General features: G+C 46.0%; 1 protein-coding gene across 1 annotated transcript in view; it reads left to right on the top strand.

The window, feature by feature from the left end:
• Nucleotides 1-22,214, top strand: part of arhgef19 (Rho guanine nucleotide exchange factor (GEF) 19) — an 85,675-nt gene that overhangs the window by 32,553 nt on the left and 30,908 nt on the right. Inside the window, exons 2-3 of the mRNA XM_068017361.1 lie at nt 1,833-2,489; nt 15,287-15,724. Of these exons, the coding sequence (XP_067873462.1) occupies nt 1,833-2,489; nt 15,287-15,724 (1,095 nt within the window). The remainder of the gene's footprint in view (nt 1-1,832; nt 2,490-15,286; nt 15,725-22,214) is intronic.

The following is a 22,214-nucleotide window of genomic DNA, read 5'->3' on the forward strand; positions in this document are numbered from 1 at the left end:
CACTCCAACCTAACTTTCCACTCCAAAGTCTTCGAACGTGTTGTCACATCCTAAATCTCTGCCCATCTTTCCTGCCACTCTATGTTTAAACCCCTCCAATTAGTTTTCCACTTCTGCCGTATCACTGAAACAGCCCTTATCAAATGACATCCTAGGCGACTGTGGTGAACTCTCCTTCATGCCTCTTAAACTGATTGCAGTCTTTGACACAGTTGACCACACCATCCTCCTCCAACACCTCTCCATTGTTGTCAGGCTGGGTGGGACTGATCTCACCTGCTTTCATTCCTATCTATCGTCCAGTCACTGCCACAACTGCCACATTCCTCTCCCTGGCCACTGTCTCCACTGAACCAGACTCTTCACAACCTTGCTGTGCTATTTGACACACAGCTGAGCTTCTCCACTTCCTCTCCATCGCAAAGAACATCCACCTCCACCTCCATAATATGACCTGTCTCTGCTCCTGCCTTGGCTGGTCTGCTGCTGAAATCCTCATCCATAGACTTGACTATACCAATGCTCTCCTGGCCAGCCTTCCTACCTCCCACACTCCATAAATGTGTGCTCATCCAAAACTCTGCAGCAAGTATCCTAATTTGCATCAAGGCCCAATCACTCATAACCCTGGTGATTGCTGTCCTACATTGCACCCCAACTGCCAATGCTTTGATTTAAAAATTCTCATTGTTGTTTTCAAATCCCTCCATGGTCTCACTCCTCCCTATCACTGTGACCTCTTCCTGCCCTACAACCCTTTGAGATCTCTGCACTCCTCCAATTCTAGCCCCTTGCACATCCCTGATTTTAATCACTCCACAACTGGTAGCTATGCCTTTCAGCTGCCTAGGTCCTAAGCTCTGGAATTCCTTCCCTAAACTTCTCCACCTCTCTGTTCTACTTTAAGACCCTCCTTAAAACCTCTCTTTGACCAAGTTTTTGGTCACCTGTTCCATTATCTCCTTATGTGTCTCGGTGTCAAATTTTGTTTGATAACACTCCTGCGAAGCGGCTTGGGAGATTTTACTACATTAAAGGCTGTATTTGTTGTTGTTGTGATTGGATGGTGATGAACAGATACTGTTTATCTTGAAGCAAACATGGTTAATTTTATCTGAATACATGAATGATTTCTTTACCTACTGACATGGGAGATTTGTATATTGTACTGCCTGTGGGAGTTGCTGATTTATTTAGAAATAAATGTTCCTTTGGTTTTAAACAGCCAAAGAGATAAAATTATTCTTCAGCTCACACACGCCCACTTCTACAGTACTGCTTTCTGCAGCAACCAGCACACTGACACCAATGACTGGTTGAAGGTTTGCCCCATTCTGCTGGTTACAGTTGTCACATTAATTATTTCTGGAGCTGCTACAGCACCATTCCATTGATGCCAGTTACCACTGCGTCCTTGCCCAAGTGGTCATTCTTGATGGATGAACCCTAGGCAGTGAGGCCAGCGTGCTTTTCGACTGTATTCTGTCCTCAGCTGACATATTTACTTTCCAACTGAAGGTCCCTGGCTAGTAATCAGGAGGGGGAGCCCTGTTTGATTTTGCCTATCCCTAACCTCCAGGTTGTCCAAGTTGGGACCAACAAACTGAGAACAATCAAACCTGGGATCTTCCGTGGCATAGTGCTCAGCTGCGCCTGGGGCAGTGCACTTAGCGACTGAGGTGTTAGGGCAGTTTAATGAGTGTTGCGATCACAATAATATTAGGCTGCTTCAGTGCATTTTGCTCTCTCTCAGCTCTGACACTGTTGTTGGTTTGTCTTCTATACCTGACTTTCTAGTGGTTCTGAGTAGATGTTCTCATTGATGTTCTCAGAGATGCATATTTCCAATGGCGAGGAGATGGAAGCCCTCAAGGACAGCCTGAAGGATCGACCCTGCTTGAAAAACCATATTGCCATCTGCAAAGAGGAGAGCGTCTCCTTTAATGTGCTGCCAGACCTTATGCTGAATGGTAAAAAGAGGATCAACACCTCCCTCAGTCCTGATGTGGCAGAGAAGCCAAATGGGGAGGAGGGGATGCCAAAAGAGAAGCTCGAGGCAGATGCACACAGAAACTGCGGCCCCAGTCTTTGCAGACAGCAAGGTTTGAGACTCAAAGCAGACCTCAAGAGGCAGCTAGCTTTGCCGCTCAGTGACTGTACCACTGACAGGGTTACTCAGCTGCGGTTCAAAGCTTTGCAGTCAGGACCCACTAGAGTGCGAACATCGGCAGACAGCTTGATGCTGTACCATGCTGGTGAGGGCAGTGGACCTGCCAAAGAGACTCCAGGAATCTGTTCCCTGTCAGGCCGGCAGGTGGTGGGCAAGGCTGACAGCTGGCCGCACCAGAGCCTGGCCACCGAGAGGAACTTCACAGCTACTTCAAAGAGTGACTTCTCCCTCAATGCGCCGCTGGCGGAGTCTGAGAGGGGCGAGTCGAGCGGTTTGCAGAGGCGGCCGTCGCAAGGGTCAGACCAGGAGAAAACAACAAGTAAATATTTCTCGTTACTCTGCTTTGTTCTATCCAGTTATTCCAACTACCGAATGAAAAAAAAGTAATGTGAATATTTACAAAAAGGGCGTTACTTTTTGATTCACCTGCCTCCAGGGTGAGATGGAGTGTCCGGTCACTGGCAAGGTTTGATCTTAATGACTCGTGACCTGGGCCAGTAAATATTGCTCTGACTGCCGTGTGTGACATAGAGTCATAGAGTTATAGAGCACAGAAACCGGCCCTTCAGCCCATCGTGTCTGCGCCGGCCATCAAGCCTATCTATTCTAATCCCATTTTCCAGCACTTGACCCGTAGCCTTGTATGCTATGGCATTTCAATTGCTCATCTAAATACTTCTTAAATGTTGTGAGGGTTTCTGCCACTACCACCCCTTCAGGCAGTGTGTTCCAGATTCCAACCACCCTCTGGGTGAAAAAATCTTTCCTCAAATCCCCTCCAAACTTCCTGCCCCTTACCTTAAATCTATGCCCCCTGGTTATTGACACCTCCGCTAAGGGAAAAGATTTCTTCCTATCTATCCTATCTATACCCATCATAATTTTGTATACCTCAATCAGGTCCCCCCTCAGCCTTCTCTGCTCTCAGGAAAACAACCCTAGCCTATCCAGTCTCTCTTCATAGCTGAAATGCTCCAGCCCAGGCAACATTCTGCTAAATCTCCTCTGCACCCTCTCCAGTGCAATCACATCCTTTCTATAGTGTGGTGCCCAGAACTGTACACAATACTCCAGCTGTGGCCTAACGAGCGTTTTATACAGCTCCATGATAACCTCCCTGCTCTTATATTCTATGCGTTGGCTAATAAAAGCAAGTATCCCATATGCCTTTCTAACCACCTTATCTACCTGTGCTGCTGCCTTCAGTAATCTATGGACAAGTACACCAAGGTCCCTCTGACCCTCTGTACCTCCTAGGGTCCTAACATCCATTGTACATTCCCTTGCCTTGTTAGTCCTCCCAAAATGCATCACCTCACACTTCTCAGGATTAAATTCCATTTGCCACTGCTCTGCCCATCTTACCAGCCCATCTATATCATGCTGTAATCTAAGGCTTTCCTCCTCACTATTTACGACACCACCAATTTTCGTGTCATCTGCAAACTTACTGATCATACCTCCTAAATTCACATCTAAATCATTAATGTACACTACAAACAGTAAGGGTCCCAGCACCGATCCCTGCGGTACACCACTGGTCACAGGCTTCCACTTGCAAAACAACCCTCGACCATCACCCTCTGCCTCCTGCCACTAAGCCAATTTTGGATCCAATTTGCCAAATTATCCTGGATCCTTATCAAAAGTCTTACTGAAGTCCATGTAGACTACATCAACTGCTTTACCCTCATCTACACACCTAGTCACCTCCTCAAAAAATTCAATCAAATTTGTTCGACATGATCTCCCCCTGACAAAGCCATGTTGACTATCCTTGATTAATCCCTGCATCTCCAAGTGGAGATTAATCCTGTCCCTCAGAATTTTTTCCAGTAGTTTCCCTATCACTGATGTTAGACTCAGAGGCCTGTAACTAGCTGGTTTTTCCTTACTACCCTTCTTGAATAATGGTACCACATTCGCTGTCCTCCAGTCCTCTGGTACTTTTCCTGTGGCCAGAGAGGATTTGAAAATTTGTGTCAGAGCCCCTGCAATCGCCTCCCTTGCTTCACATAGCAGCTTGGGATCCATCTCATCTGGGCCTGGGGATTTATCCACTTTTAAGCCTGCTAAAACCGCTAATACTTCCTCCCTTTCAATGCTAATTTGTTCAAGTATATCACAACCCCCCTCCCTGATCTCTACACCTACATCGGCCTTCTCCATAGTGAACGCAGATGAAAAGTAATCATTTAAAACCTCACCTACGTCCTCCGGCTCCACACACATTGCCACTTTGGTCATTAATAGGCCTTACTCTTTCCCTGATTATCCTCTTGCCCTTAATATACTTATAAAGCGCCTTGGGATGTTCTTTTATCTTGCCCGCCAGTGTTTGTTCATGCCCCCCTCTTTGCTCTCCTAATTACTTTTTTAAGTACCCCCTACACTTTCTATACTTAGTGGAGGAAATCTTCACAAACCACACACAGCAGTCAAAGCAATTCTCCACTTCCCCTACAAGATTACTGTATGAAAGCCAGGGATAGGCACTGATATGTTGCACCACTGACTTTTGACAGAATTATTGATTCAGTCACGGACATGAGGGCGATTAATCTGTATATAAAGTGGAGAGCAAATCTAATAGCATTGAAACTCAGTCTGATTTAAGAACCATTTCTCCCAATAAATAGAGTAGCTAAGTGTACAAATATCAATGGAAAGCAGCAGAACTGTATTAGCTAGCTAGCAAGCAAAATAGTATGCAATGCCAATACGAATTACTTTTATAATTACTTTTGTTGCTGGGTTTTTAAAAAAATACAAAGTTAAAGGCTGGAAGCAGCGGTGTCCAACATTTTCGGGTGGGAGCCCACATTACAACTTTTGCCTTAACATAGGGGGCTGGTGAGACAATTTCGGAAAGATAAAGGCATTAAAAATGTATCTTACTATTAATCAAAACAACAACAAGGGTGCATTTTGTGAAGAAGCTTTACATGAGAAGACTAATTTATTGACTTACTTTCTGGTCACTATGTTGGACACTAACTTAGTGAGATACCTGGCATCTTTTGCTTGCACAAGTAGCCAATGTCTACCCGCACACTTGTCATAGCGATGCAGCGTATTCCGGATAGATATCCATCTGTCAGGAATGATCATGATCACGTTCTCTCCCACTTCCCTCTCACTCTGTCTGTCTCTCTCTCTGTGCTTCTCTCTCTCCCGCTCTCTGTGTCACCCTTTCTGTGTCCCCTCCCCATCGTGTTATCCTCCCCTCTCTGTGTCGTTCCCCACTTTCTCGCTCTTTCTCTCTATCCCCCTCTCTCTCTCTCTCGCTGCACCCCCTCTCTCTCCCTGCCCTCTCTCTCTCTCTGCACACTCCTCTCTCTCTTTTTGCCGCCTCTCTCTATGCCCCCCTCTCTTCCCCCTCTCTCTCTGTCACCTCTCTCTCTCTCTGTCCCCTCTCTCTCTGCCCCTCTCTCTCTTTCTGCCCCCCTCTCTCTCTGTCCCCTCTCTCACTTTCTGCCCTCTCTCTCTTTTTGCTCTCTCTCTCTTTCTGACCCCCTCTCTCTCAACCATCCCTCTCTCTCTGTCCCCTCTCTCTTTCTGCCCCCTCTCTCTCTCTGCCCCTCTCTTTCTCTGCCCTCTCTCTCTGCCCCCTCTCTCTTTGCCCCCTCTCTCTTTCTGCCCCCTCTCTCTTTGCCCCCTCTCTCTTTCTGCCCCCTCTCTCTCTTTCTGCCCCCTCTCTCTCTGCCCCCCCTCTCTCTCTCTGTCCCATCTCTCTCTGCCCTCATTCTCTCTCCGTCCCGCTCTCTCTCCCTCTGCCCCTCTCTCTCTCTATCTGTCCCTCTCTCTGCCCCCCCACCTCGGTCCCCTTCCTCTCTCTCTCTCTCTCTTCTCTCTGTCAGTTGCTGAGAGTGGGAACTCTCTGCTGAGCTGCTTTGTGGTTGATCAGGTTTTTAAAAAAAGCATTGCAGCTGTCAGTTTCACAGCTGACAGGTGCTTAGAGCAGAGACAGTGCTTCCGAACTTCGGACAAGTTTGTGGTTCTCGGCGGGCTTTAAAAAAAATCAGAACCCGCCGGAAAACCATGAACTTGTCCGAGGTTCGGAAGCGCTGTCTCTGCTCTAAGCACCTGTCAGCTGTGAAACTGACAGCTGCGATTTCTTTTTAAAAAATGGACTGGTCTGGAAGAAGAGGCCAATGGGAAATTTCTCCTCCCTGAAATTACCAGTCCAGGACCTCAAAATCTTTTACCACAGACATTGGTGTCCGTGCACAGACATGTGGCTGACCCCTGATTAAAGCAAAATACTGTGAATGCTGGAAATCTGAAATAAAAACAGAAAATGTAGGAAATACTCAGTAGGTCAGGCAGCATCTGTGGAGAAATGTTAACTCTGGGATGAATTTCTCTGCTTACTGAAAGTCACGATGCCGGGGTCAAAAGCAAGAGGCGACCCCACTTCGGCAGGTGGCAAGACTGGGATAGCATATAGCCAGTGGTGGCCAATTAAGAGGCTCCCACCCGGGCCGCCGTCTAAATAAGGACAGCAGTCTGCCCCCAAGAGGTGCTGGCCCAATCAGAGGGCCAGCAGCTCGGTAGCCTCAGCAGCACCTATGCTAGCGGTGGCCAGTGCTGAGGCCGCAGCTCCAGGGAGACAGCACCTCAATGGTGGGGCGCCCTCAAGTTAGATTGAGGGACACCGATGCCAGGCAGGCCGGCCCCAGTGATCACGGGGTGGGGGGGGGTGGGGTTCATGGTGCACTGGCAATGTCATTGCCACAGGGGTGGCCATTACTGCTGGGGGGGGGGGGGACCCCCACCATGAGCCATGGAGTGCCTATAAAACAGGGGCCACCCCCAGAACCCACTGGGAGGCTGCCAATGGGTCTTCCCGATGGGGGCAAAATGCCCGCGGAGGTGGGAAATGACCCTTATTGGCCACTTAAGTAGTACAATTGGCCGCCAAGTGCTGGCTGTGCCACCACATTCCCTGGCACTGGCATTAAAGCCATGGTGGTGGGAAGATATTGGGCTCCTCTCCTGAACCCTTCCCCTGCTGGCTCTCCTGCCTCCCAGCCTGTCTCTAATGGGCTGGGAAAATGCAGTCCTGCTTCCACACCTGCTGAACATTTCCAGCATGTTTTGTTCTTATTTCAGATTTCCAGCAGCCACAGTATTTTCCTTTTATAATAAGTTACTGCACTTGTTTAACCATTTGCACCCCACTGTTCACATTTATAAACAAAACCCTTTTATTATTTTTTTAAAGTTATTCCAACAGCATCCAGTGACCCCCCCTGAAAGCAATATTCAGTCACTGTGACTCCTTCACTGGGAATAGAACAAGTGAATGTTTGGTTTTCTATTCAGTCTCTTCATCTTCCTGTCTCCCAAGGGCAGGAGAATATAGGTAGTGCCCCTCACAGAAAGCTGCTGATCTCAACCGTCCCCGCCATGGGAAAAGTACATTGAATGGCCACTGACACACATTCACTCTTAGCAGAGGTTTGATAAACAGGGATCGCCAACCCCTTTCTTCTCTGAGGGAAGCTGCAATACGCCAACTAACAGCGGGAGCACAGATTGTTCCTTATTCAGCTGCTGCTGGCTGTCTGTGCGTATTATGTGGGAGTGCTGTGCTGCTTCAGGCCTTTTCATTCTTTCATGGGATGTGGGCGTTGCTGGCAAGGCCAGTGCTTGTTGCCCATCCCTAATTGCCCTTGACAACTGAGTAAGAGTCAACCACATTGCTATGGGTATGGAGTCGTAGTAGGCCAGACCAGGTAAGGAGGGCAGATTTCCTTCCTCGAAGGACGTTAGTAAACCAGATGAGTTTTTATGACAATTGATGATAGTTTCAAGGCATCATTACTGAGACTGGCTTTCAATTCCAGATTTTTTTAAATAATTAATTAGTTGACCTTTTTTTAAATTGGTGGGATTTGAAGCCGTGTCCCCAGGGTATTAGCCAGGGCCTCTGGATTATTAGTTCAGCAACAGTACTACTACACCACCATCGCCCATTCCTGCAGCTGAATCTGGAGCCCAATAGAAAGAATTACAGATTCAGTGCTGTTAAACCAAGGAGCCGGACATTGCGCACTGCGAGGAACTGCTGGGCTTCTTCAGATGGCTCTGCCAGTTTATTAGGGAGTTCCTCTTATTTGATCTCAGGGAGATGGTTGGGTCACTATGATTGCAATCAGGACCTCTTCAATACAAACATACAAACATACGAATTAGGAGCAGAAGTAGGCCATTCGGCCCCTTGAGCCTGCTCCGCCATTCAATAAGATCATGGCTGATCTGTTTTTGTCTCGAATTCCACACTCCCATCTACCCCCGATAACCTTTGATTCCCTTGCCTAACAAGAATCTATCCACCTCCGCCTTAAAATTATTCAATGACCCCCGCCTCCACCACCTTCTGAGGCAGAGAGTTCCAAAGTTGCACAACTGTCTGAGAGAAAGAAACTCTCCTCTTCTCTGTCCTAAAAGGGTGATCCCTAATTTTAAAACAGTGCCCCCTAGTTCTGGATTCACCCACAAGAGGAAACATCCTTTCCACATCCACCTTGTCGAGACCGTTCAGGATCTTATAAACTTCAATCAAGTCTCCCCTCACTCTTCTAAACTCCAGTGAAAACAAGCCCAGTCTGTCCAACCTTTCCTCATAAGACAACCCGCTCATTCCAGGTATCAACCTAGTAAAGCTCCTCTGAACCACCTCCAACGCATTCACATCCTTCCTTAAATAAGGAGACCAAAACTGCACACAATATTTGAGATGTAGTCTCACCAGTGCCCTGTATAACTGAAGCATAACATCCTTACTTTTATTTTCAGTTCCTCTCGTAATAAAGGATAGCATTCCATTAGTCTTCTTTATGACTTGTTGTACCTGCATACTAACCTTTTGTGACTCATGCACTAGAACATCTAGATCCCTCTGCACCTCGGAATTCTGCACTCGTTCTCTGTTTAATACTTTGCTTTTTTATTTTTCCTGCCAAAGTGATTATACTCCATCTGCCAGATCTTTGCCCACTCACTCATGCTGCTGGACACTCTATAGCTATCCCTGGTGGAAAGTGTGTAAGTGTGTGGATATCGGCTGAGGACGGAATTGGATTTAACTGTGATACTCCCAATGCTCACTGTCAAGACTCACACATAAAATGTTTCCACTTGGGCAAGGTACCAGTGGACACCTGCCATCTTTGAAGAAGCAAGTGCAGAATGAAAACAGGCTAATCAAACCCACTCCTCTCATGACCCATAGACCATGAATTCTATCTGTACTATCTAATCTCCTCCCACAGAATTGTTACAGTGCAGAAGGAGGCCATTCAGCCCATCGTGTCTGCACCAGCTCTCTGAATGAGCACTTCACCTAATGCCATTCCCCTGCCTTCTCCCTGTAACCCTGCACATTCTTCCTTTTCAGATAACAGTCTAACTCCCTTTTGAATGCTTCGACCGAACCTGCCTCCACCACACTCTCAGACTGTGCATTCCAGATCCTAACCACTCGCTGCGTGAAGTTTTTCCTCATGTCACTTTTTCTTCTTTTGCCAATCATTTTGTATCTGTGCCCTCTGGTCTTCGATCCTTTCACAAGTGGGAACAGCTTTTTCCCTATCCACTCTGTCCAGATCCCTCATGATTCTGAATCCTACCATGGACTACAATTAAACCATCTAACCTCCTGAGGGAAGAATTCTGCACAAATACATCCTTGATCTCCAAAGATTACCAACCAAAACACTAGAATATTCAGCTAACTTCACTTCTCCGTGATCCATTCCTGGTCTGCTATCCTCACCAGACAACATTGTCCCTCATCCCCAGCAATACAGTAACAACCAAGTTTCTTGGAGTGAAATCCCACACACATCCGGCTATGGACCTGCTTTTGCTGGGGGTCTGCTGCTGGTACCTGTGCAATGAGCTTTATGGGAGTCAATGCCCTGGGCTGCCTGAGTGGTACAATGTTTATACTGGAAAGTAGATTTAAACCCATCCATTCACTAGAATAAACCCATGTGCACCTGCTCCTGCCCTAATGAATTATCTTGTATGACGTGATCAGGAGAGCTTGTGTGAGTGTGTATGCATGTGTATTTGTGTGTGTGCATATTTACACAAGTGTATGTACATGCAAGTGCATGAATGCAATACATCTTTCCACAAGTGTATGTGTGCTGAGGGTATATGTGTGAGTGCATGTGTCTGAAAGAACACTCAGCACTTCCGCTTCCTTGGGGCGGCACAGTGGCGCAGTGGTTAGCACCGCAGCCTCACAGCTCCAGCGACCCGGGTTCAATTCTGGGTACTGCCTGTGTGGAGTTTGCAAGTTCTCCCTGTGTCTGCGCGGGTTTTCTCCGGGTGCTCCGGTTTCCTCCCACAGCCAAAAGACTTGCAGGTTGGTAGGTAAATTGGCCATTATAAATTGCCCCTAGTATAGGTAGCTGGTAGGGAAATATAGGGACAGGTGGGGATGTGGTAGGAATATGGGATTAGTGTAGGATTAGTATAAATGGGTGGTTGATGGTCGGCACAGACTCGGTGGGCCGAAGGGCCTGTTTCAGTGCTGTATCTCTAAACTAAACTAAGCTACTTGTATTTATATAGCGCCTTTAATGAAATAAAGTGTCCCAAGCCACTTTACAGGAGCATTGTAATGGAAAATTTGATACTGAGCCACATAAGGTATTAAACGATATTAGGGCAGATGGCCAAAAGCTTGGTCAAAGAGGTTTAGGACCGTCTTAAAGGAGAAAAGAGTGACAAGGAGGTGGAAAGGTTTAGGGAGGGAATTCCAGAGCTTAGGGCTTAGGTATTTGAAGTCAGAAATTGTGGAGTGATTAAAATCAGGGATGCTCAAGAGGCTCGAATTAGATGAGTGCAGATATCTCAGAGAGTGTTGGAGCTGGAGGAGATTACAGAGATAGGGAGGAGTGAGGCCATGGAGAGACTGGAAAACAAGGATGAGTCGTTTAAAATCGAGGTGTTGCTTGACTGGACACCAATGGAGGTCCGCGAGCACTGGGGTGATTGGTGAATGGGACGGTGCGAGTAAGGACACAGGTAGCAGAGTTCTGGATGATTTCAAGTTTATGGAGGGAAGAATGTGGGACAACAGCCTTGGAATAGTCAAGTCTAGAGGTAACAAAGGCATGATGAGGGTTTCAGCAGCAGATGAGCAGAGGCAGGGCAGAGGTGGGCAATGTTACGGAGGTGAAAGTAAGCGGACTTAGTGATAGCGGGGATTATGTGGTCAGAATTATAAATGCATAAGCAGGTGGATAATGCATGATTATGCGTTTAACCAGTGCAAATGTACACGAATGTGTGATTCCTCCAGGGTTCTGTCTGAGCAAATGTGTGTGTACCAGTACATGTTTGCACCAGTGTGCAGTGCAGGTTTGTATGTGTGCCTATGTATATGTCCATAAGTACATGTTTCTGTGAGTGTATGTGTGAGTGTCCACTAGTGTATGTTTGAGTGATTACTGGTGCACATGTGCTTCAGTGTATGGGCAAACCATCATATGTAAGCACAACGTCCGCTAGTGTGTTGAGCACTAGTGTAAGGGTTGGATTTTAAGGAGCCGTCAATTTTGAGATCCGTGGCGGGGTGGGGCCTGAAGATGGCTCCAGATGAGGCCCGCCACGGACCTCGACGCTGACAAGGCCCGGCCCGACCCTCCCTGCGGCAGTGTGGCGACCCCCCCACCCGGCTGCTGGGCGACGGGACCACAATCAACATATGCAAATTAATTAAATGAACACATTAACATATACTTACCTGTAATATTGAGGGCCCACCGCAATCTTTGGTGGGGCGGCTGGCACTCCCGTGCCTGCAGATTCTCATCCGGGGAAACAAGGCACGACACTGGCGGGGAAGGGGGAGGAGGCAAGATTATCAGTGCGGGATGTAGGGGTGGTGGAAGGGGTCAAATAAACGTCATGGGTGTAAGGGATGGTGGGAAGGGTTGTACTTTAAACTTTGTGCAGTTTGGGTGGGGAAGGTCAGATTAAGTTGTGTTTTGGGGGGAAAGGGCAAATAGTTAATGTAATTATTATTGGGGGTGGGGGAGGATGGGCGTTGGAACTTTATTTATTTAATTTTGCTGGTGTAGAGCTTTAAGTATTTAAATATGCTGGCAGGGCTGACTGCCCTTTAAAAATGGCGTCAGCGCCTGCGCACAGGGGACGGACAGTCCACCCCCTCCACGTGATTGAGGGAGGCGGCCTGCCCTGGTTATTTAAATGAGCCGCTGCACTGGAGACTGTGGCAGCTCTTTGGCATGAGGCCCATGGGGGCGGGCTGCTAGTTTTTGAGCTCGCTGTTGATCCAGCCCTATGTGTCTGCCAGTGTCTAGTGCAAGGTGGTATGTGAGTAAGTATGTGTGTGCACAGGATTATTTATGCTCCAGTGAAAGTATCTGTGCATGTGCGAGTTTACATGTGGAAGTGTGAAAAAGTGATCGTGGATGAGAATGTGTGCGAGCCTATATGTGAGTGTAAGTGAGGTTTCGACTGAGTGCACAAAGGAATGAGGGTACACGTGAGAAATTGTGTGTGGATATATTAGTACGCAAAGCTTGAGGGTACAATTGTTGCTGTGTGCATAAGGCCTGAGGTTGTGACTTTATGTGCAAGAGTGTGTGGGTGTGTGTGTACGAGAAGGTGTGAGTTACGAGGTGTGCGTGTGTGCTTGGTGTTATTAAATAGCTACTAATTTTAGCCCTTAAAGATTTGTTATGCTGTTCCACCAGACATGACCTGGTGAGGGTTGGTGTAGGAACAAAACAATTCTTGGAGGAACCTGCCCGTATTTACTTACATTTTGAACATTTCCTAAGATAATGATTTTTGGCAGCCTGACTGTTGCCATGGTAACAGAATATTTACCCACCCATGCTTTCTTGAGATTACTTTGAGACTTTTCTGTGCATAATGTGATTGAACTCGAGTACTTGTTAAGCCATCCAGTTCTCCTCACTGACAGTCAGGTGGCTATCTCTGGGCCTGAGACAAGTTTCCATCAAGGGTGAACCTGACAATGAGTGATGTTGAGTTATGTTAAGAATCTTTAATACTATCCACTTCCCCTCCACCTCTAGCAGAGCAAGGTAATGACTCGGATTTTGCGGTCAACGGCAAAGCAAGGGCGTTCACAGCTGACCCCGAGAAAAGCCTCATTGAGATATCTTACCGATCTCCGTGATGCGAACTTTAACTCTTGCGACGTGTAATTGATTGTCGTGTTCTTTAATGGGAATTCCCAGCGTGGAGCTGCAGCGATGTCATCAATCTGTCCAAGCAGCCAATCACATTAAAGAATTCACATAGACAACCAAGCAGGAAATGAAAAGCACTAATAATCAAATCACTTTTTTAAAATGTTATAGAGATTGAAATAAAGATTGGGACATACACATGGGGTTAAGTTGGAAGCCGAAATATCATGAAAAAACTTTACATTTAAAAAAAATAATTTCAAAAAATCTAGTTTAAAAATATCTAGCAATTAATCACAATGGAGACATTTAACAACATTCCACAAATATAAGATTATGTTTTCAGGACTAGAGCAGTTGTTCACCAGTTGTTACTACTCAGATCACTGTTTAAAAACCCAGTCATTGAATGAGGCATAACTTTTTGTGGGGTTCCTAACTGTGATAAGAGCAGATAAGAGGAAGTTCTCACCAAGCCAACTGATTTCACTGATTGCCAGTTCTGGGTGGGGTATCCACAGTGCAGGCTATGGTGGAGCAGCGAATGACAGACTGCAACTTCAGGATTTCCCCGTTAATCCAGGCTTGTTGTGGTCAGATTCAGTGGGGTAATGATGGCAAGTGCTGACCGCTTGCCTTCAAAAGCCCTGCAAATTCCGGGCCAAAGTTATTAGGAGGCGGAGTTATCTCAGCTTCCATATAGCAAGTGAAATAGCCTTATTAAAGTGGAACTATTTTATAGAACTATTGAATTGATCAGTTTCCTGTGTGGAAGTGCCCAGCCTTCACTTGGTGCTGCCTACAGCAACAGGAATCTTGTCAGGAACTCACTATATTGAGGTATAGGCCTGTCCTATTATTCCTGATTATGATCCTTGATCCTTGTGGCCCTCAATAAAAGACACCTAACTTCAGGATAGATTGCTATGGGCTCTTTTACATTTTCCTATCTGTTTTAATCATGACAAATTGACCCACACAAATTGGACGGTGAATTCCTTGGAGGGTACATTTCTTGGTTGATGGATTCCTTGGTCAGTACATCGCTCAGATGGTGCATCCCTTAGACAGCGCATTCAGTGGTCAAGGCAGCACTCAGATGGTGCTTTCCTTGGATGCTGCATTGCTGGGATGGTGAGTAGAGGGGAGGAGAGAAAAAGAGCAAACAGTTTCTTATCTGACAACGTGGTTGGCAGACCATTGACCACGTGTAAATTGGCTACATGTAATGCTGTTATTGACTTGATCGAAACAGTCTCCAGTGAGGTTTTTCCCACTGTGAGCTGATCTGAGCTGGGTCCTATACAATTTACACAGATCATTGCAGTTTATTTTCCTCCAGCAAAGTGTTTACTGACTCCAGAGTTGACTTGTAGATGGCTGATCGGACAGCTTAAAAATTGAGGGATCTTTCGTGCAGGACACCAGTTAGGTTCACGCAGTGGAAGGCAAGACAAGGTAAATCAAGATGTTGTGATTGGGTGAGACCAGGCTTGAGTTAGAAAAACTTGTATTTTGCAGAGGGATAGAGAGGCTAAGAGGTGAGAGGCTCGATAGATTATGTGGTCTGAGAATGAGTAGGAGGCAGTGAAATGACTCTGGATTTGAACACAATGAAGATGTAGAGAAGAAGAAGAGTGTGTAGGTGGCAGACTTAGAGCTGGACAAACAAGGGAGGAACATTTAGGGCCCAAAATCCCAGAGCAGTGCAGGTAAAATGGTGACAGACATGAAAGGTTGTGATGGAGAAAGAGAGAGGTTGAGTGTGAGACGAAGGTGAAAAACCTTCCCAGACGTGGAAGTTACAACTTCCAGGTGATTGGTTTATAATTCCCCGAGAACATTTGGCATCAGATTGAAGCTTGCATGTTGAGTTTTTGCTGACAAAATCTTGTTATTTTTCCAGGGAGAAAAATTAGAGTTTACTCTACAGATTGTCCGAGTGATGAGTCCTTCAGCAGTGGGAGTCTGGACTGTGAGTCCATGTTTACAGGGACCCTGTTCGACGATGACTTGAAAGACAATGATTTCCTAAGCAACAGCTTCTCACTGGAGGATGAAGTTCCTCTGGATGACTCTGCCTCTGATGAGCTCCCACCAGAATCACTGCCTGAACTGGAGCCAGATCCAGCGCTAAAAAATGACTTATCTGTCACAGGCAGCCTGAGTCCGATGCCGTGCATCGCTGGCTGCATGGAGCAGGAGAAACGGCGCTTTTCAGCATCAGAACTGATAAACAGACTGCACCTCTCTCAGAAGAAGGTAGCACAAGCTCTGAAACTCAGCAAGTCCCTATCTGGAAGATCTGCGTCTAGAGAGAAGGCGACCACTTTCTCCTTCGAAGGTAAGCCTTAACTGTGAAACGGGAGGAAGGTCGGCTCATTTCTGCACTGGAAGATGGAATAGAGAGAAATAACTTGAATTCTATGGCATCCTATCACTATTGTCCAAATATTCCCAAATCCAATGAATTACTGTTTGAAATGCAGTATGTGGGAAAATGTCAGCCATTTTTCACATTGCAAGGTTCTGCAAACTGTAAATGAGATGAATGAGCAACTAATCTTTCTTTTAGTGATACTGAGGGAGGAATGTTGGCCCAAGCCACCTCCAAATAGTGCCATGGGATCTTTAACATCCACCTGAAAGATTAGAACAGACAGATGGGACTGGCAATGCAGTAGTCCCTCAGTATTTTTTAATTAAAGGGAGTAACTAAGTAATCTAAGGGTAAGTCATGGCAGGAGAACTCGCACCCGTGATATGCTCCTCCTGCGCTATGTGGGAAATCAGGGACGCTTCCAGTGTCCCTGACGACCATGTGTGCAGGAAGTGTATCCATCTGCAGCTACTGGCTACCCGCATTACGGAGCTGGAGCTGCGGGTGGATTCACTGTGGAGCATCCGCGATGCTGAGATCGTCGTGGATAACACGTTTAGCGAGGTGGTCACACCGCAGGCAAATGCTGCAAATGCAGAAAGAGAATGGATGACCACCAGGCAGAGTAGAGGAAGGCAGGTAGGGCAGGAGTTCCCTGTGGCCATCCCCCTTTCTAACAGATATACCGCTTTGGATACTGTTGGGGGAGATGGCTCAGGAGAAAGCAGCAAGACCCAAGTTCATGGCACCATGGGTGGCTTTGCTGCACAGGAGGGAAGGAAGAAGAGTGGCAGGGCTATAGTGATAGGGGACTCAATTGTAAGGGGAACAGAAAGGCGTTTCTGCGGCTGCAAAGGAGACTCCAGGATGGTATGTTGCCTCCCTGGTGCTAGGGTCAAGGATGTCTCTGAGCAGCTGCAGGGCCTTCTGAGGGGGGAGGGCGAGCAGCCAGTTGTCGTGGTACATATCGGTACCAACGACATAGGTAAAAAAAGGGATAAGGTCCTACAAGCTGAATATAGAGAGTTAGGGCGTAAATTAAAAAGTAGGACCTCAAAGGTATCAATCTCAGGATTACTACCAGTGTCACGTGCTAGCGAGAGCAGAAATAGCAGGATATATCCAATGAATACATGGCTGGAGAAATGGTGTAGGGGGGAGGGATTCAGATTCCTGGGACTTTGGGTCCGGTTCTAGGGAAGGTGAGACCAGTACAAGCTGGATGGGTTGCATCTGGGCAGGACCGGGTCCAATTTCCTTGGGTGGGGGGGTGTTTGCTAGTGTTGGGGAGGGTTTAAACTAGAATGGCAGGGGGATGGGAATCTGAGCAGGAAGACAGAGGAGGGGGAAACAAGGATAGAAATGAAAGACAGAAAGGTAAAAAGCAAAAGTGGAAGGCAAAGAAAACAAGGGCGAGAAATAAATATGGCCAAAGTGCAAAATAAAGCTAAGATGACTAACAATGTTAAAAGGACAAGTCTAAAGGCATTGTGTCTTAATCTGCGGAGCATTCGCAATTAACAACGCAAATAGATATAATAAACGGTTATGATATAGTTGCGATCACAGAGACATGGCTGCAGGGTGACCAAGGATGGAAACTGAACACCCAGGGGTATTCAATATTTAGGAAGGACAGGCAAAAAGGGAAAGGAGGTGGGGTAGCGTTGTTAGTAAAGGAGGAAATCAATGCAATAGTGAGGAAGGATATTGGCTCGGAAAATCATGATGTGAAATCTTTATGGGTGGAGCTGAGAAACACTAAGGGCCAGAAAATGTTGGTAGGGGGTTGTCGATAGGCCCCCAAACAGTAGTGGAAATGTAAGGAATGGCATTAAACAGGAAATTAGAGACGCATGCAATAAGGGTACAACTGTACTCATGGGTGACTTTAATCTACAGATAGATTGGTCAAACCAAATTAGCACTATTACTGTGGAGGAGAATTTCCTGGAGTGTGTATGTGATGGTTTTTTAGACCAATACGTTGAGGAACCAACTAGAGAACAGGCTATCTTAGACTGGGTATTGTGCAATGAGAAAGGATTAATTAACAATTTTGTTGTGCGGGGTCCCTTGGGAAGGAGCGACCATAACATGATAGAATTCTTCATTAAGATGGAGAGTGAAGTAATGGAATCCGAAACTAGGGCCCTGAATCTAAATAAAGGAAACTACAAAGGTATGAGGCGTGAGTTGGCCATGGTAGATTGGGGAACTTTACTAAAAGGGTTGATAGTGGATAGGCAATGGATAATATTTAAAGAACGTGTGCATGTATTACAGCAATTATTCATTCCTGTCTGGCACAAAAATAAAACCGGAAAGGTGGCTCAACCGTGGCTTACAAAAGAAATTAGGGATAGTATTAGATCCGAAGAGGAGGCACATAAAATTGCCAGAAAAAACAGCAAGTCTGAGGATTGGGAGCAGTTTGGAATTCAGCAAAAGATAAAGAGGTTGATTAAGCGGGGGAAAATAGAGTATGAGAGTAAACCTGTGAGGAACATAAAAACTGACTGTAAAAGCTTCTATAAATATGTGAAGAGAAAAAGATTAGTGAAGACAAATGTAGGTCCCTTACAGTCAGAAATTGGCGAAATTATAACAGGGAGCAAAGAAATGGCAGAACAATTAAACACATACTTTGGTTCTGTCTTCACAAAGGGGGACACAAATAACCTCCCAGAAATGTTAGGGAACCAAGGATCTAATGAGAGGGAGGAACTGAAGGAAATCAGTATTAGTAAAAAAATAGTGCTAGGGAAATTAATGGGGTTAAAGGCTGACAAATCCCCAGGGCCTGATAATCTACATCCCAGAGTATTAAAGGAAGTGGCCCTGGAAATAATGGATGCATTGGTGGTCACCTTCCAAAATTCTATTGACTCTGGAGCAGTTCCTACAGATTGGAGGGTGGAAAATATAACCCTACTATTTAAAAAAGGAGGGAGAGAAAAAACAGGGAATTACAGACCAGTTAGCCTTATATCAGTAGTGGGGAAAATGCTAGAGTCTATTATAAAGGATGTGATAGCAGAACACCTGGAAAGCATAAACGGGATTGGACAAAGTCAGCATGGGTTTACAAAAGGGAAATCATGCTTAACAAATCTACGGGAGTTTTTTGAGGATGTAACTAGCAGAGTAGATAAGGGAGAACCAGTGGATGTGATGTATTTGGATTTTCAGAAGGCTTTTGATAAGGTCCCACATAAGAGGTTAGTGTGCAAAATTAAAGCACATGGGATTGGGGGTAATATACTAGCATGGATTGAGAATTGGTTGACAGACAGGAAACAGAGAGTAAGAATAAACGGGTCTTTTTCCGGGTGGCAAGCAGTGACTAGTGGGGTACCGCAGGGATCAGTGCTTGAGCCCCAGCTATTCACAATCTATGTTAATGACTTGGGTGAGGGAACTAAAGGTAACATTTTCAAGTTTGCAGACGACACAAAGCTGGGGGTGGGGGGGGAATATGAGCTCTGAGGAGGATGCAAAGAGGCTCCAATATGATTTGGACAAGTTGAGTGAGTGGGCAAATGCATGGCAGATGCAATATAACATGAATAAATGTGAGGTTATCCACTTTGGGTGTAAAAACAGAAAGGCAGATTATTATCTGAATGGTGACAGATTGTGAAAGGGGGAGGTGCAACGAGACCTGGGTGTCCTTGTACACCAGTCGCTGAAAGCAAGCGTTCAGGTGCGGCAACCAGTTAGGCAGGCGAATGGTATGTTGGCCTTCATTGCAAGAGGATTCGAGTACAGGAGCAAGGATGTCTTACTGCAGTTATACAGGGCCTTGGTGAAACCACATCTGGAGTATTGTGTGCAGTTTTGGTCTCCTTAACTGAGGAAGGATGTTCTTGCTATGGAGGGACTGCAAAGAAGATTTACTAGGCTGATTCCTGGGATGGCATGATTGACATATGAGGAGAGATTGGGTTGTCTAGGCCTATATTCACTAGAGTTTAGAAGAATGAGAGGGGATCTCATAGAAACCTATAAAATTCTAACAGGACTAGACAGGCTAGATGCAGGGAGTATGTTCCCGATGGCTGGAGAGTCCAGAACCAGTGGGTCACAGTCTCAGGATACGGGGTATGCCATTTAGAGCCGAGATGAGGAGAAATTTCTTCACTCAGAGGGTGGTGAACCTGTGGAATTCTCTACACCAGAAGGCAGTGGAGACCAAGTCATTAAATATATTCAAGAAGGAGACAGATATATTTCTTAATGTCAAAGGGATCAATGGATATGGGGAGAAAGCTGGAACAGGGTACTGAATTAGACAATCAGCCATGATCCTTTTTGAATGGCGGAGCAGGCCTGAAGGGCCGAATGGCCTACTCCTGCTCCTATTTTCTATGATCACACTGAAGTGATGGCAAAGCCACATCCTTCTGTGCTGTACTTTTACAATTTTAAGCATCACCCCAGGGGCTTGAACTCACTAATCCTCTGGCTCGGATGCCAGAATGCCACTAACTGACCCCAGCTTAGAACGTACAGAAGAACAGGGTAGAAGAGAGGAAAGAGCAGTAGTTCTGACCACAATTTTGCAGTCTTTTTTTGATATGCAAATTGTGCTGTGAACTGGAGGATAGCCAGTTTAACACCTCTATTCAAGAAGGGGGAGTCAGTCCAACATCGGTGGCATAGCACTATTTTTTTAATCAAAGGCCTTGTGAAAGTTTAGATAGCCAATATCAATCAAGCTTTCATCATGCACCAACTAGGTTGGTAAGACAAGACATGCTCATAAGGAGAAGCCACACTAAGATTCCCTGATAACCCCTTTTCTTTCAGGTTGATCATACAGTGAGTCTTGAATGCTTATTCGAGCAACTTAAGGACATAGGAAATAGGAGCAGGAGTAGACCATTCGGCCCCTTGAGCCTGTTCTGCCATTCAATGCGATCATGGCTGATCTTCTGCCTCGATTCCACTTTCCCACCTGTTCACCATATCCCTTGATTCCCTGAGAGACCAAAAATCTGTCTATCTCAGCCTTGAATATATTCAACAATGAAGCATCCAGAACCCTGGGGTAGACAATTCCAAAGATTCATAACCCTTTGACTGAAGAAGCTTCTCCTCATCTCAGTCCAAAATGATCAACTTCGTATCCTGAGGCCGTGCCCCTGTGTTCTAGATTCGGCAGCCAGGGGGACACAATCTCTCAGTGTCTCCCCTGTCAAGTCCCTACAGAATCTTGTACGTTTCTCTGAGATCAGCTCTCATTCTTCTAAACTCCGGCCTATAGCTGGAGTAAAACTAATAAGCCTCCAGTTTCTCAGTCCTGACTTACTACCCTTTTCAAATATTGTCATCATATGAGCCTCTGTCCAGCTCATGGGGACAATACCAGACCCCTGCGAAGCTATTAAATATATCAGCAAGTGACCCTCCTGGCACAGCCCACATTTCTTTGAACACCCATAGGTGATTGCCATCAGGGTCAACAGCCCCATTTGTTTCAGAGTCATAAAGTCATTGATGGCACAGAAGGAGGCCAATCAGCCCATCAAGCCCATGCCGACTATAAGGAGCTATTCAGTCAGTCCCACTCCCCCACTTGATCCTCATAACCCTGCAAGTATATTTCCTTCAAGTAGCCATTCAGTTTCCTTTTCCCATTGTGCTAAGGACTACATACATATGAACATACGAATTAGGGGCAGAAGTAGGCCATTCGGCCCCTTGAGCCTGCTCTGTCATTCAATAAGATCATGGCTGATCTGTTTGTATTTCGAATTCCACACTCCCAACCACCCCCGATAACCTTTGATTCCCTTGCTTAACAAGAATCTATCTACCTCTGCCTTAAAAATATTCAATGACCCCCACCTCCACCACCTTCTGAGGCAGAGAGTTCCAAAGTCACACAACCCTCTGAGAAAAAGAAATTCTCCTCTTCTCTGTCCTAAAAGGGTGACCCCTAATTTTAAAACAGTGCACCCTAGTTCTGGACTCATGCACAAGATGAAACATCCTTTCCACATCCACCTTGTCAGGACTGTTCAGGATCTTATAAACTTCAATCAAGTCTTCCCTCACTCTTCTAAACTCCAGTGAAAACAAGCCCAGTCTGTCCAACCTTTCCTCATAAGACAACCCGCTCATTCCAGGTATCAATCTAGTAAACCTCCTCTGAACCGCCTCCAATGCATTCACATCCTTCCTTAAATAAGGAGATCAAAACTGCACAGAGTATTCGAGATGTGGTCTCACCAATGCCCTGTATAACTGAAGCATAACATCCTTACTTTTATTTTCAATTCCTCTCATAATAAAGGATAGCATTCCATTAGTCTTCTTTATTACTTGCTGTACCTGCATCTTAACATTTTGTGAGTCATGCATGAGAACATCTAGATCCCTCTGCACCTCGGAATTCTGCAGACATTCTCTGTTGAAGTAATACTCTGCTTTTTTATTCTTCCTGCCA

This window comes from Heterodontus francisci, chromosome 37 (genome assembly GCF_036365525.1).
Source record: "Heterodontus francisci isolate sHetFra1 chromosome 37, sHetFra1.hap1, whole genome shotgun sequence".
NCBI lineage: Eukaryota > Metazoa > Chordata > Chondrichthyes > Heterodontiformes > Heterodontidae > Heterodontus > Heterodontus francisci.